The 16668-nt window shown below is 46.1% G+C and overlaps 1 protein-coding gene across 49 annotated transcripts in view; it reads right to left on the bottom strand.

Moving 5' to 3' along the window:
• Window positions 1–16668, bottom strand: part of LOC141419803 (uncharacterized) — a 632676-nt gene that overhangs the window by 609739 nt on the left and 6269 nt on the right. For 46 of the 49 annotated variants that reach the window (XM_074063511.1, XM_074063515.1, XM_074063513.1 and 43 more), the window contains exons 5-7: window positions 13500–13599; window positions 13218–13312; window positions 12024–12102 (exon numbers count right to left, since the gene is read on the bottom strand). In XM_074063511.1, the coding sequence (XP_073919612.1) occupies window positions 12024–12102; window positions 13218–13312; window positions 13500–13599 (274 nt within the window). Of the gene's footprint in view, window positions 1–12023; window positions 13669–13871; window positions 14037–16668 lie in introns of all 49 variants that reach the window. The other 3 variants (XR_012444529.1, XR_012444528.1, XR_012444531.1) reach the window with 2 other exon arrangements.

Below are 16668 nucleotides of genomic sequence, written 5' to 3'. Positions count from 1 at the left end.
AGCTATAGAGTTCCAGGTATTACATTGAGGTCTTTCATCCGTTTAAGTTCTTTTTTTTTTGAGAAGATGCAGCGTACCTGTCAAATTTCAATCTGACGCATGCTGACATCCAGTTTTGCCAGCACAATTCATTGAAGAATCTCTCATCTCACCCTGTATGTTTCTGCTGTATTTATGGAGACATCTGTTGGTTGCTGGTGCAAGACTTTATCTATGTGATCCCTCTCTTCTCTTCGCTTGGTTTGTGAGGCCACTTTAATTCTAGTATCCCTGTGTTTAGCTTCCCATGTCTCTACTGGTAGATCACCTGCCTAGCCAGCATGAGTGTAAACCTTCACTCCAGTGTGGCTTGGCTCACCCCTGTGATTCTAGCTACTTGGAAGGCCAAGATCAGGACAATCATGGTTACAGGTCAGTCAGCTGGGGCAAAAAGTTCTCCAAAACTAACCATAGCAAAATGGACTGAAGAGTGGTTGGAGCAGTAGAGAAACTGCTTTGCAAGCGTGCAAAGAACTGAGTTCGAACCCCAGGCCTACCAAAAAAATAAAAAACAAACTCCACTACTGCCAAAAAAACAGAATAAAATTATACTGTGTACAGGTAAACGGATGGAACTACCAATCATCGTGCCAAGCAAAACAACCCAGACAGGTATCACATTTTTTCTCATATGCGTAAATAGACCTAAAATAAAAAGAACAAAAACAAGGACATGAACAAAGAAGGGGGAATGTTAGGTGGTGAGGGGAACAATGTGAAGGGGAAGAGAAAAGGGTGAAGAAGGAGATAAATTATAATTGAAGTGAGAGGCTAAGAAAGCAAGATGGAATGAATTTGATCAAAGCACATTATGTGCCTATATAGAAATATCACAATGAAACCCTTTTGTACAACACACACACACACACACGCACATGCACACACATGCACATATGATCTCTTCAAATACATAAAGAAAACCCCAAACACAAAAGGATCCACCAGGAAAAACTGGGCAGCATTCCAAAACTGCTATTCATAAACTGAGGTCACTGTGTCAATGAATGTTACTGGAGAATCAGAGCATGCTCAACATTCTTTTTTATTTTTTTCCTCGGGGGTCGGCGGGGAAGCACTGGAAATGGAAGTCAGGGCCTCGCATGTGCTACCGCATCCTCAGTGGATGGATGGGCGATCTACCACTTGAGCCATGTCCCCAACCCTCTGTGTTAGTTACTTTTGCAATAGGCTATCACTTTCATGCCTGGGTTGACATGGACTGCCATCCTCCCATTTGTGCTCTCCCAAGTAGCTAGGATGACAGGTACGTACCACTGCACCCAGCCACTGGTTGAGATGGGGTGTCCTGAGCCTCTTATACTGGCTGTCCTCAAACCGGAATTCTCTGGCTCTCCGCCTCCCAAGTAGGTAGGATTACAGGCTTCAGCCACCATGCCCACCGCATCAACATTGCTGAAGGAAGCCCCTCAAGAGTCTGGTAACTGCAACCATCCCCTGCACTGCCTGTCCCACAACACTTCTTTAAACACTGAGTAAATAATCATACTGGGGTCAACCACAGTGACAGGGAAGAGAGATAGGTAGGTTACGTGGGAAGATTAGCAGGTCTCTGAGAGGAGGAGGGAAGGGGAAAGAGGGAATTCAAGCTCTCACAAAAGAGATCAAACAATAACAAGATGCCCTTCAATGGGCTGCTGACGGATACAGTCTTGTTACTTATTAAGAGGCTGAATTTTCCAAAGTCCCAGGCCTGTCTGGGGCACATGAAAGAACAGGCTAGGTCACCCTCTCTGGACTTATTTTTGCTATTCTTCAATTCAACTGATTAATTTTCTATGCCAAGAAAACATATTGTATATGAAGGACAACTTGTACTAAGTAAGAAACACAAATCATTTCACATTCCTGCTAAGTCAAAGGCAAGTAGCAAGACTTAATCAAAAAGCAGTTTAATCACAGAAGCATCCAACAACCATGCAGAACCTACAGCCCTCCCTCCCCAAACTCTAATCTAGTCAAAGAGGCTGGGTGAGACATCATAAAGTGCACATGTAACATACAGGGCACAGACCACCTTGTCAAGGAGACAGGCTAATGCATTACAAGGTTTTGTTTACCTCGGTTTAGCATGCCTCAAGAAAAACTCACTCCCAAACCACTGTTAAAAAAAGAAAAAAAAAAAAAAGAAAGACTCAATGACTAACTCACATTGAGTGTGTTGGCTCTGTTTTTCACATGTGGCTATCAGACAGCCCTCCGATAAAAAGTCTGCGGGCAGAAAGTGTTCTCAGTACCTAGGAGAATTCGACATTCAGGTTTCACCTCATCAGCACCTACACTGGCACTGACAGTGGTCTGCATGTGCAAAGCCTGGACTGTGATACAGTTTGGCTAAATGAATTGAGTACCCTTTAAACCTCTGCACCTCCTCCACCAAATGAGAGAAAAGTCCTTTCTCCTACACGAGACACACAGAGTGAAAGGGACAGCTACATGATGAGATTGGAAAGTGAGTGTCCAATTCAACAAACGGGATGATACCCAGCAACACTTATCAATTAAACAACCTCTGCTAACGGTAGGCGAAGCACCGTTGGGGTAAAAGAAACTCCCACAAACGCTGTGTAAAAGTATCACTTAAATGTACTCTTCAAGCCAGGCGCCAGTGTCTCATGAGCTACTTTGGAGGCTGAGATTAGAAGGTTGCGATTTGAGGCCAGTTTCAGTGGGGGGGGGGGGGAACACACAAATAGTTCACTAGACCCCCCCCTCCCCCCATCTCCAAGATAACCAGAGCAAAATGGACTGGAGGTGTGGCTCCAAAAAAATTACACTCCAGGGCTGGAGCCTTGCTCAAGTTATCACAGAGCACCTATCAAGCACGAGGTCGCCATGCTCTAACCCCACTTCGGTTACAAAAACAAACAAGCAAAAATAAGTCTGTCCTCCTTCGGCAGTCTAACGGGTAAGAAGAAAGCAGGGAATTTCTGGACTCACAACAAGGCCCAAGGGGAACTGAGGGCATGGAAACTGATTTTTGCCTTTTGTAGCAAGACTATGTCCTTTCAATCTCTGTCAGCCTCTCAAAGACAGAGAAATAGAAATCAAAACCCAGGGTTCAGTTGCAAGACAAGGGAGAGGCAGAGCCACAGTTAGCTGGAGCCCAAAGCACTTTACCTTCCCAAAGCATGAACCCAAAAGAACCCTATCTTCCAATAACTTGTCACTTGGTATTCATACTGCCTGGCCAGCCCAGGGAATCTCAAAGTCTCAACCACTGTCGTCTCAGGTTGACTGAGAACCCAGGGGCCAGAAAGATGCAAAGGCGCATCTCCTAGGCAAGGCAGGAAGAATCCACTTCACCGATGGAAGGAGATAAACAATGACTATATGGTGATGAGTACCATTCACAGAAAGCACAGGGTGAGTGCGAGAAAGTTAAAGACCTTTCCCATGCACTGCATGCTGTGAAGAGCTGTTTCTGAAACCCAGAAAAACAATCATCACTTTGAATTTCAACCGAACCAAGAGGAGGAAGGCCTGATTTATCAGTTCTCTCCAACTCGCACTAGAAATTTTTCTTCATTTCAGCAATCCTACATGTTTGGTTGAAAGTCTTTGACGGGTTAACAGAGCAGCTGTGAATAACTCCATGACTAAACTGTTATAAACTGCTACTCATGGCAATATGAGAAAGATTCCTTTCCCACGTGACTGGTTCTGATTCTTCATTCGGCACATGATCGTTTCTATTGCATTTCATAATTCAGCAAAAAAGAGAGAGAGAGAGAGAGACCTTTCCTATATCTGAAGATTAGAAAAATATACTGAAAATACAAGAAGAAAAAAAGCAAAAACACATGACTGTAAATGACGACTGTTTGGGATAGGGGACCAGTGGGAATGGGGAAGACAAAGGACAGGGTGATGGGAGGTGGTTATGACTGAATGACTGAAGCACTTGACTTGCATGTATGAAAGCAGAAGGAGGAAAGTCACTGAAAACTGTGGGGGGAGAAAAGAGGGGGAATAAGAAAGCGTAAGAGAAGGGTGAGTGTGGTCACAGCATATTACATGCATGTATGGACATATCACAACAAAACCCCTTTGTACAACTAGTACGCACAAATAAATATTGAGCAAAGGACTTCAATACCCATTTCTCCAGAAATGATATGACATTCAAGATATCCACACCACTAACCATCACAGAACATCTAATCAAAACCACAATGAGATGTGACCCCACACCCATCAGGATGGCCACTGTCGACAAGAGAGTAAAACGGCAAAGTGTCCACAAGGATGAGCAGGCACTGGAACGTCTTGTGCACCCCTGGCAGGAATGTGAACTGCTACAGCCACCATGGAAGGTGACTCTGACAGTTAAAACCAGAATTACTGTAGGATCCACCAACCTGCGCTTCTGACAGAGAGCCCCAAAGAAGCCAAAGCAGGCTGTCCTTCTAGCTGCGTTAAGTCACAATAAGCCAGAGGGGGAAGCAACCCAAATGTCCACCATTAGACAAACAAACGGATAAAGAAAATGTGACATATGCGCACCATGGAGTACTATTCAGGGATGGGCTATTTCCTTCCTATGAAAGGGAAGGACATGCACGCATGACACAACATGGAGGAACCCCGAGGACGTCTGCAAAGTGAAATGAGCCAGTCACCATGGAAACAAACACTGTTCACAAGACTTTGATGCGCCTAAAAGACACAAATTCACAGAAACAACTGGATCATGGCTATCAGAGGCTGCAGAGAGAAGAAACAGGGAGCCGTTGTTAATGGGCACAGTTTCAGTTTTACATGTGCTTCTGGAGATTGATCCCACAATAACACAACTATAATTTAACTGCCCTTACCAGTACCCTTAAACAAGGAGTTAAGATTGTACGTTTATGTTATGTGTCTTTTCCCACAACTGAAGAAGTTATTTCTCAACTGTTAAAACGAACAAAGAGCTCCCAGAAGAACTTCCAGAGATTTTTTTTTTTTTTTTTTTGTATCTCCCAGGTTGTTCTAAAGAAACTATTAAGAATAACGGAAATAAGTAAACACCAAGACTTTCAGTGTGAGAAAAAGAGATGGATGTTTAAAATACACAAAGTTAAGTGGAAGAAAAAATAAACCGATTTTGTAATGTTAAACTTCCATTGGAAACTCCTTTTAATAACTAACTGAAAAATAAAATTTCATTTAACTGTAAATAGGAAGTGTAATTTGACTTAAAGAAAAATTATTCTTGCCAGCCATGGCGGTGAATGTCTATACTCCCACCTACTCGGGAGACTGAAGCCAATGGGGATCACCACTTCTAAGCCAGCATGAGCAAGGGCTACACAGCAAGACCATGTCTCAAAAATAAGTAAGTATTAAATAAATAAATAGGCTGAGGATGTGGCTCAGTGTCAGAATGCTTGAGGCCCTGGTTTCCAGTCCAACACACACACATACGTACATTACATACGCAAAAGCTGAGAGAAGGGCTCATAGTATGTGTAAATAACCCCAGCCCACACGCTACCCCACGCCTCACCCCACCCCCTGCCCCTGCAACACCCCCACGCCCACTTCAACATTTTTCAACTCACAGCCAGTACTGGATCACTCTTGAAACAAATGCCCAACACCAAATCATCTGAACCTGCAATACCCCAAGGTAAGCCTCTCTGAAAAGTGACCAAGTGTGTAACTCACTGCTAGATCTCACTTAAGTCTCTTCCAATCCATGCTTTCCTTTTTCTTTTTCTCCAAGTGTGACTCGAGTCTTCTCCTTGAAAAGAATACTTTCTGTGCATTGCCACTGAGAGGCCCTTTCGTGGTCATGCTGAAATCAACCAACAGGCTTAGACATCATAGCCACGACCCACCAGTTTTAATATCCCTTCTCTCAACGTTTTGCTTAGTGGGGAGGGTTTTAAACTCTGACGCCCCTGTAAATGAGCAGCTTAAAATTTCCAGGAACAGTGACTACCAGGAGCACAGGCAGCACAGGTGCAAAGTTCCAGTGGTGAAACGACAATCACCAATCCCAGCCTGGGGAGTCCGGGATAAGACAACCAGCTTGGGCTCTTTAAAACAAAAACTTTGAGGAAGTCTTAGGTTGCAGACATCTGAAAGGACAGTACAACAACCTGTCACGTGTGAGGAGGACTCTGGGCAAAATATGTTACTTGCTCAGCACCTCTGGTATGAGCAAACACTGGACAAGAAGCATCACAGGAGAGTATGGGGTGTGCAGGATGAGAAGGGAAATCTACAGAGAGATCTTTTCTTCTTTAGTTTAAGGTCACTTGGACACCATTAGACCATCACCCCAAGGAATACACCTGAAACTTACACTCAAAATGTGAAGTTTCCCTCTCAGGACAAACTGTAGGTAGGCACACTGTAGGCAACTGAACAACAGCTACAGCTCTTACACACAAAAGAGAGTGGGCTGACCGATGCTCCCCAAAGGACGACTTCACCACTACTTAGCACCCAAGAGCCCGCTGCAAACCCAAGAGACCATCTGGCAACCTTCTGCCTCTCCAGAGGGAGCCGAATGTGTCTAAGGTCTAACACGAACGTACGGACAGAACAGAAATGAGCAACAGCAAGAAAGAAAGAGAGAAGGGGGAGCCAGAACAAGGAACAGAAAACTTCCCTAAATCAATCTACACTGTTGTTCACCTTGATTCAAGGCTCTGGATAACTGATGGTATGATCATCATCAATCATGAGGAGTGGGATTCTCTTGAGCCCATGGTAATCCTCCTCACTTTGCACATTTGTAACAAGTAGATGACCTACTTGTGATGCGAAAGCGAAACCACACAAAACGACCAGCCAACCACCACTTATCACTTTCAGCTGTCTGTCCTCCCCAACACACACACACACACACACACACACACACACACACACACACACACATACACACACGAGCTGAAAATATGACATACTGGACATTCAGGAAGCTTGGCATTCTTGACATTCAGGAAGCTTGGTGGAGAGGGAAATCTTTGTGTCACAATCTGCTGGAGGAGTACTACTCAGATGAATTAGCCTCTGGTCCCTTTTCACAGGTTAAAAGCTCATCTCATGGTATCTCTAAGTGACAGCCACAGGTCACCTGCTCTATCATTTGCTTTATGGTAACACTGTTTCTGACCAACAGATCTCATCTTGGAACTCACAGAAGGCTGCTGCACAGAGCCCCAGCATCAATCTGAACTCCACCCTTGCTTAAAACGTACTTTTACCAACAGGATGGGTGAAACAGCTGCCAACAGCCACCTAGACACTTGGTTGTTCAAGCTCCTGCCCTTCCACTTGCTTTTGGGCGGCATACCCGGGTATCTATTTCCTATTTCGTCTTGTTAACTTGTCAACACTGCTGCCACTCAATAGCATGCACAACCACCCATCCATCACCCTGACATGACAGGAAACCACATGCGTGCGCATGCGCACGCCTGAAAAACTGGCAGGCTGGAACCAAAATCCCACCCCACACGCAAACCCCCCCAACCCCATCTCCACCTCCCAAGTAGATGGGAACTACAGGTGTGAGCCACCACAACCCACCCCAGAAAGCATGTTTTAGGACCTTCTAATGGCACACTCCACAATCTCAAACAAATGAAACCCATCTGTGCTGAACAACAGGCTCCCCAACAACTGTCACTGCTTAGTAGGTTCACTCTTCAATCTGCTTAAGAAATTTTTAAAGTTACCATAAGCTGCACGCTCTTAAAACTGAGCACAAACTCAGACAAGATTTTGGGTAAATGTGAAAACGGACAGAGCAGGAGGGGGATGGGGAGGGCGCCAGTGACAGTAACCCTGCTGAAGTCCTCAGACTCCAGGAGCCAGTTTTTTTGGTCAGCTCTCAGGAGCTGACCAACGTTGGCCACCTTGCTTCGTACACTGCTTCTGATCTGCACAGAAGGTTGGAAAAGTGGGATAAGTTCGGCAAAGTGGCCCCCTCTGGTATGAGAGCGCCCCAAGTGCAAATACTGGGCCTTCAGGTTTGGAGGTATAGATAGGGGACTCTTACCCCCAACAAGTTTGATGAGAGGACAGAACGAGATAAATGAATGTAAAGGACTGGGCAGAGCACTGAATGCCAGCTAATATTACCTCCACTGCCACAGATCCAACGCTGCTGTTAAGTTTGGGGGTAATAAGGCCCAACTATCAGGAAGGCGGCAATGACTACTCCCCATTGCACACACACAGAATCTGAGCCTCACTAACCCAATCAGTCAAGATAAATTTGGGATTCACCAACCTAGCGTATCTGTACTCACTTTTTTTTTTTTTTTTTTTTTTTTTTTTTTGCAGTACTGGGCTTTGACCCTAGAGCCTACGCCTTGAGCCACTCCACCGGCCCTCTTCTGTGATGGGTTTTTTCGAGATAGGGCCTGGAAGAACTATTTGCTCGGCTTGGCTTCGAACCACGATCCTCCTGATCTCTGCCTCCTGAGTAGCTAGGATTACAGGCGTGAGCCACCAGCACCTGGCTCTGTGCCCACTTGAACCATGTGAAGGCCTGGCTAAGAGGTAGTTAATCTGATGAGAGAGCATTGCCTTGCACTCAAGCTCCATGCTTGTCTCCACCCATCCTCATAATCTCTTCTGTGAGTGTTCAGTTTGTTTGCCACCACTAGTTTACATCTACCACCATTAAAAATACAAAACCGAGATAATTTCCAACTCTTGCTGGTCACCAAAACTAAGCATAGCACCAAACACTGCCTCACTCCCCCTTCAGGTCTGCCTACAGCACCAACCAACTTTCCAAAAACCCTCATCACCCTTGAAGGAGATGGAACCCAAAATAAGGAGAGATACCCAACGAGGTAGAAGAGTGTGAGATAACACAATCGAATTATGTTCTGACACAGTCAACAACAGAAAGCCATCAATCTTAATTTGCCTATCAGATGTATTTGTTGGCCAGAGACCTATTTTGGCATCAATGTACCTTGCAAGCAGATTGAAAAATTTTGGAGTGGCAGCACACACATGTAATCCCAGTGTCTGTGAGCCTAAGGCAGAAAGATCCCAAGTTTGAAGCCAGCCTGGACTATAATAGAAGGGAGATCTAGTGTGTCAAAGGAAAAAAAAAAAAAAGCAAACAAAGAGAAAACAAAAACAAAGCAAAGCAAGAAAAACTCTGCAAAGATCATGTAGTAATCCCTGAGATAAAACGATAGCTCTTGCCACCTCATTAATTTTTATGCATTACAAGTGCTCACTCTAATGAGCTACTGGTTCCTGAGCTTCTCAAACTGGAACTACTTTATAAACTGGGGGACTGACTTACTCCTTGGGGGCTGTTTCATTTTTCCTTTTGGTCTCCTAGTAGCTATTCCATAGTTAGTATGGTGAAAGGATCTCCTTTACTCCCTTTTTTCCTCTCCCCTCACACCCCCTCACCACCACCCCTCCACCCCCCCACCCACAGCACATTCTTCAAGTAATGTGATGACAGCACTTCTTCCATGTCTGGAAAGGAGTTTCAGCTTTCTGTTTCCGTTAGTGTTATAAAAACACTAATGTTTTCCCATTGTAGTGTTATAAAAAACAGCACTCTTTAGTGCTAATGTTGTAGCTCAATGGGAGAGCGCTTGCCTAGCATGGGCAATGCCTGAGTTTTCTTCCCCAGCACTGCGGACAAAAAAGGCACTGTTTGCAAGATGGGGGGAGAAAAACACAGTCCACTTTAACTTGGAATTCCACAGGAGCTACGATCCATGTTACTGGGTCCTTCCAACTTTAAATTTCTTATGGACAGAGCATCTTCCTAAGGAAAAATTTAATCAGTAATGCCTGCAACAACTCTCTCAGTAGACTGTGCTATTCTTGTCATTAAGAAGAAAACAAGAGGGCTGGGGGAGTAGCTCACATAACAGACCACCTGCCTAACAAGCATTGAGACCTTGAGTTCAAACCCCAGTACCACCAAAAAAAAAAATCTAACTCGCTCTCCTAATCTGACTTGTTAAATTTCTCTGCATTTCCTCAGTGCAAATGTGAAAAACTGCCAACATTACATTTCTTAACTGCATTTTGCACACTCAAACTCTGTGCAGTGAAGAGGTTAGATTCTAAGCAGAGGAGCAAAAGCCATGCACATTTTTTTGTTTTGTTTTGATGGCACTGGGGTTTGACCACAGTTCAGGGTCTCATGCTTGCTAGACAGGCACTCTTAACTGCCTGAGCTGCTCCGCCATCCCCCATGCATGTTCTGAAACTTAAAAAAAAAAAAAAAAAAAAAAAAACAAGAAAGCAGCTGGACACAGGTGGCTCACACCTGTAATCCTAGCTATTCCAGAAGCAGAGATCAGGAGAATCGAGGTTCAAAGCCAGTCCCGGCAAATAGTTCCACAAGACCCTATCTCGAAAACCCTTTCACAAAAATAGGGCTGGTGGAGTAGCTCAGGTGAAGGCCCCAAGTTCAAGCCTCGATACTAAAAAAAAAAAAAAAGCTCGCTCCCAGCCACTATGCTGATTGAACTCTTAAAAGAAAAGCCAGCCGGGTGCCAGTGGCTCATGCCAGCACTCTTGCCTATAATCCTAGCTACTCAGGAGGCAGAGATCAGGAGGAAAGTGGTTCAAAGCCAGCCCAGGCAAACAGTTCCGGCAAATAGTTCCACGAGACCCTATCTCGAAAAACCATTCACAAAAATAGGGCGGGTGGAATGGCTCAAAGTGAGTTCAAGCCCCAGTACTGCCAAAAACAAAAATCACAAAGGAAAGAAAAGCCAGAGGTACACCCACTGAAAATTAGGATGACCAAATGCTTTCCTTTCAAAGAAAAAAGAAAACTACATCCTTCCTTTCTCCTCCCCTGCCAGTATAAATTACAACTGAACAGATTTTGGGGCACTCTTTTTTGAACCAGGTATACAAGTTCTAGAAAGACCAAACTCAACAGACAGGACTAGGTACTAGAAAATATTCAAGGTGTGGTGCTACAGCAGATAAGACACCCAAGTGGCCCTTGTTGTGGGAACACCATGGATGTGTTTACACACACTAAGACAGCCAAGACACCACCAGGTCATATAATCCTGTGGGATCACCACGTGGCCCAGCAGTGACCCAGACGTTGTTATGAAGGACCTGACTGTATGAGGTAGAAGGAGAACACGAACTCGGACACAGACAAGAAACACAGACTGCTGACCAGGGTATTGAAAGGTCTCTAAGGTTCACTGGGCAGCCAGACAGAAATACCTTAGATGACAAAAGATCATCCACCAGACAGAAATGCCTAAGATGACAAAAGGTACAGAGAGGATGACTACCTACCAAACATCAGGGTTAGGGTCAAGGTCAATACATGTGGACGAGGGTGTAACTGCCTAAATACCTGAAGACTCCACCAGTGCAAGCTGGACTCAAAATGTTAAGCTGTCCTCCTACCTACCACTCTCCCAGACTTCCATGTAGTTCACCAAGATCTAGACCTATCACTAATCTCCTCACCTCACTGCCAATTACTCAACCATGGGTCCTCGTCTTCTTTATCAACTCCCAGCTTGGTATTGTGGGAATGGGCATTGCCCTAGTTCCCACCTCTCCAGTGCTCAGCCAAAACTCCCCCTTTTCTACCATCCCCACCCCCGCCACACACACACACACACACACTGCACGCACACACACACACACACCCTGCACGCACACACACACACCCTGCACACACACACACACCCTGCACACGCACCCTGCACACACGCACACACCCTGCACACACACACACACACCCGGCACACACCCTGCACACACACACACACACACACACACACACACACCCCTGTACCTGCAACCCCAGAAACACCTGATCTCCGGATCTCAGAATCTAATGACTGCCACTCAGTTGGCCTTCAACTAATACCAAGTAGTTAAACGGGGACATTCTGTCTTAAAGTCATCAGGCTTAGCTTTTCTGAGATCCCCTTTTTCAGTTCCCCCTCCCTCTTGGGGTCATTCCAATGTTGTGTCTCCCCACTAACCTATGCTAGTGCATGAGAAGGCTCTCTCGTGTGACTGAAATCCTGCACTCCAGCCTCCATGTCCCCTCAGGGAAACAACCTGCAAACACATAAGCAAAAAAACAAGCAAGAGAACAAACCACCACCTCCCTAAGTCTCTCAGCTTTGGCAAAGTGAAGCTCTCAAACCCCAGGTGGCCACCTGGCACTTCTGCTACCAGATGTAAGCCTTTAATACGGCAGCTGACCAGTTCAGTAGGGCCAGTGAGTAAATATGACACTCCAAGTATCTCCATCTCTCCCCTTTCAGAAATTCACAGAGTCTACCCACCACTGGCATTTTCTGAGATGCAAACTCTTTTAGAAAAGCAAAATGCCAGTCATCAGAGTTGAGAGTGCCTTTTAGCGCTTAGGCACAACAGGCTCCACCCTGGTGGCAGCCAAATACCCTCCAGGATTCTAGGCCTAGGTCCTACCAGCTGAAACAAAAGACTCTTGTCACGGGAGCCACCTGAGAAAACAGAAGGGACCCTGACTTAAAAGATGCTGGCAAAAGAGAAACAAACAAACAAAAAATGTCATCCACCCACCCACCCTATCTAGTGATTACCCACATTCAAAAAGACTTGGGAACTCTTATAAGGGTTCCAGTGTGTTTTCCCCTGGGGAAAGAGAGGGAGAGAATGAATTCTTGAGAAAAAGGCAAGGCAGACCAGTTAAATGAAATGGAAGCAATATCTGAAAAAATATACTGAAATTCACTCACACGATAAAGAGCACTTTAGGTGGCATTTGGTCCGTTGTCAAGGCATGTAACAAAGGTTACATGTGTAAAAGACTAGGGACAGGTCAAGACCTTAAATCCAGGGAGAACAGAAGTGACTCAGGGGTCACTCCACTGGTTCACACAGAGGCGTTCCCAACAGAGGAAACCTGTCCACACAGAAAGAAACCTGCCTTGGCAGTTTCCTTGACCTTGGATATTAAGTTTGGAGAGGGAAGGAGGAGGTGGCAAGTCAGGGACCATCTATCTCCCTTCAGTGCCAGGTAGCACAGTTAAGTGCCAGGCAGTACACGCTCACTGAAACCTTGTTATGAGCCCAGCAAGAAAGCATACTATCACCACCTATCGAGAAAATGGAGCCTCAGGGAAGGTTCCACAGTTTTGACTGAGGTCACAAAATTCATGAATGATGGGAGTCAGGAGTTAACTCACGTCCACCTCGTTCCAGGACTGTAACCTTCTCCTATTCTGAAGCATGCTGTCCTGCAGAGGGCTACAGGACGAGCAGTCTGTCCAGAAACAGCCTCCTATGGAAAACTCATCAGATATCTTCTTATGTCAGTTTTAATGGACCTGTACACTTGGACTAAACAACCTAACCAACAACCAGAGGTAGCAGACATGCCTGGGATCTGGCCTAAACAACCGCAGTAGGAAGAAGGCTGGTGCCTCAGGAAACCAGGAGGTCCATCCCACTCGACTCACATGACTTACCTTTGCCTCTTGTGCTACGATGTGGTGACGAACAAAAATGGCCCTTGGAGTCACCGAACAGGCAGACATGCTCACCTGTCTTCTTCAACACTGATGACATCTGATCGCAAACAAGCAGAATGGAGATTACTAATGCAAAGATGCTGTTTGCCTAGGCAGCAGGAGCAGGCTGAAAAGGAGAACCTTTTATTATGTTGGGAGTCACCAATATTTCAATGAAATCAACAAACCAACAACCCCTGGCCCAGTCCTCATTAATGCTGAAAAAAAGGAAGTGCTCTACCCACTTCTTATGTTCTTGTACCCTGGGCATTCCATACCGTACCCAGGTTAACGCACTTAGGAGGCTGAGGAGAACACACACAAACCTACCATGTACACCAGGAAACCCAATAAACAAACAACTCTGGCACTTGTTTAGGCGAGGCTGCCCACACAATGGCTTGACTCCTTTACTCCCTCTGTGCTCCCACTCCTCCGATGTCCTGCCTCTGAGGTTGGGACTCTGAGAAAGAAGGGACCAAATGCAAAAACAGACTGAAGGAAGAGAGTGAGGAAGGAAGAAAGAGGACAGGAGACAGAAGAGGAAAGTCAATCTTTTCTGTCTAACTGATTGGATCCCAGGGGAAAGAGGCCTGGTCCCTCACCCCATCACCCCTTTAACCTCCACATCCCTGATAAGCCCAGCACCCCCCTGCTTTCTGGACAGGACTAGGATGGAAAGCTGTTAAAGACCACTAAAGGCCAGGCACCGGCCTTCACTCACATCTGTAATCCTAGCTGCTCAGGAGGCAGAGATCAGGAAGATCGTGGTTTGAAAACAGCCCGGGCAAATAGTTCCCCGAGACCCTGTCTCAAAAAACTTTCACAAAAGAAGGGCTAGTGGAGTGGCTCAAGGTGAAGGTCCTGGGTTCAAACCCCAGGGCCGCAGAAAAAGAAAAAGAAACAGAGAAAGGGGAGAAAGGGAGGGAGGGAGGGAGGGAGGAAAGAAAGAAAGAAACAAACAAACAAACAAAGACACAAAGAAAGAAACACTGAACCTGTCACTGACCTTTTCCCCCACAGGGGTATGAGCCGACACCTCTCCCTCCCCTTTCCAACCCTCCCACCAAGCCCCAAATGTGTCTTGGGTATCTGAAAATAGTCAAGTCACCACCAGACAAAATGGGAAAACAGCAGTATCCGTCTTGGCAGGCAAAGATCCTCTCCTTGACCAAAATCAAGCCCCAGGGCCCTCCTCTGAGCCCGCCCTTTGACCTATTCTCCAATCCTGCCATAGGAAAACTTGAACACACACTGACCGCCTCAAACACCTCCAGATGACCCGAGCCCTCCTTAGATGGCACACCTGAGAACACTCAAGGCTGCCCAAAGAATTTATAGTTTATCCCCACCAACACTGTGGAAGACAGGACCTCTGTCTTCCAGGCTTTGTGGGAGGGTAGGAGACTAACTTTGATAACTGCCAGCCAGCTACCCTCTGGTATTTTTTTCACTTGAACCCCTTCTCTCTCTCCCTCCTTTTTCCCTTTAAAATGCTCTTACTCGTGCACTAGTTCACATTGAATTCAGTTCGAGCTGCACTCTCTTCCCTGTTGCCTCAGAACATTACTGATGAAAACCTATCTATTCCCAGTTTTAACCAGTATCTGGCTTCCTTCCTCAGTATAAACACAGAACTCTTTCCTCACCCATGAACCCAGCAAGGAATGTGACATCTATTGGAACCTTGCTGTCAATTCTAACAAAACGCCCAATATGTTATTTTCTTTACCTCACCTCCTGTCAAGGCATACCAGAGGCATACCTCCTCTTGAGGAGGAGGAACAGGAGGAGGAGGAGAAGAAAGAAGAGGAGGAGGAGGAGCAGCAGCAGCAGCAGCAGCAGCAGCAGAAGCAGCAGCAACAACAGCAGCCTGTGACGACCTACTGATGGACAAGGTGCCTGTGAAAGATTAAGGGCAGATAATTTGGCCTCATAAGGTCCATCCCTTACCCAGATTCAGCAGATGACATTTCTTAGTTCAGCAGAAGTTAAGCTTAACTTAACCTGTCTTGATGAAGAGGACTACAAGAGAGCAACTAATCAATTTACAGAGGCTGTTCCATTAATTAATTTAGAGAGCCCTCAACCATGGAACTACCACTTCTCCCGCTCACATCCTAGTCCAGCCTCCCAGCCCACTTCTCTGTCACACCCTGCCCAAGTACCACTGCCACTACCACTGCTCCCCACACCTTTCCTGGCTTCCTTGAACACCTCTCCATGCTCCACACATCTTGGTTGTGCCTGGTGCTTCACCCACAGTAATATGTTCTAGTACTCTCTCACATTTCCACCACATAAACCCCAATAATTTTGCTGGACCACCCCAGTGACACCCACTGTGCCCTTCTCTCTTCCCTTCTTGACTGCCTGCCAGCTAAAGATACCCAAATCCACACAGTAACTAATCCTTCACCCCTGCAGCCTCTGTGGCCATATACCGCCCTGTGGCTATTTGCTTCCAGTGTGTACAAAAGCCTCACACGCTCACGGTCTGCCACTATGTGGTCCTGAACTTTACTCAGGGACTCAGGCTTGTGAGGCAGGCCCTCTAGCCCTTGAGCCACACACCCCCCCCCCACCCAACCACCCTTTCTGAGGTACTTATATCTGAGGTAGAGTCTCGCTTTATGACTGGGCTGCGCTTTATGCTTCCCTGGGTAGCAAGGATGAAAGGCGCAAGCCACAGCACCCAGCCATTGGTTGAGATGGGGGTCTCCCAAACTTTTTTTTTTTAATTTGGCAGTACTGGGGTTTGAATTCAGGGCCTCATGCTTGCTAGGGAGGTGGTCTACCACTTGAGCCACTCCACTAGCCCCTTTTCGTATTGGGTACTCAAGATAGGGTCTGGAGAACTTTTTGCCTGGGATGTTCTCAAACTGCGATCCTCCTGGTCTCCAACTCCCTAGCTACTGCTAGGATTACAGAATTCGACCACCCTGTCCAACCCAGGAATCTCTTTCAAGGGAGGCTGTTCTTAAGCCTCTCCCCTCTTAACAGAGATTCACCACCATTAGTCACACTCTACTGTAACTGCTGTGGGGGAAAGGGAGTGAATTCCACAAGGCTGAGTAACAGGATCCCACCAAGAATTCTTAAGCAGTGTGCCTTGCTGGCTTTAAAA

The sequence above is a fragment of the Castor canadensis genome, chromosome X (assembly GCF_047511655.1).
Source record: "Castor canadensis chromosome X, mCasCan1.hap1v2, whole genome shotgun sequence".
In the NCBI taxonomy this organism is placed as follows: domain Eukaryota; kingdom Metazoa; phylum Chordata; class Mammalia; order Rodentia; family Castoridae; genus Castor; species Castor canadensis.
The sequence above is the reverse complement of the archived record's forward strand: the minus strand, read 5'-3'. Positions and strand labels throughout refer to the sequence as shown.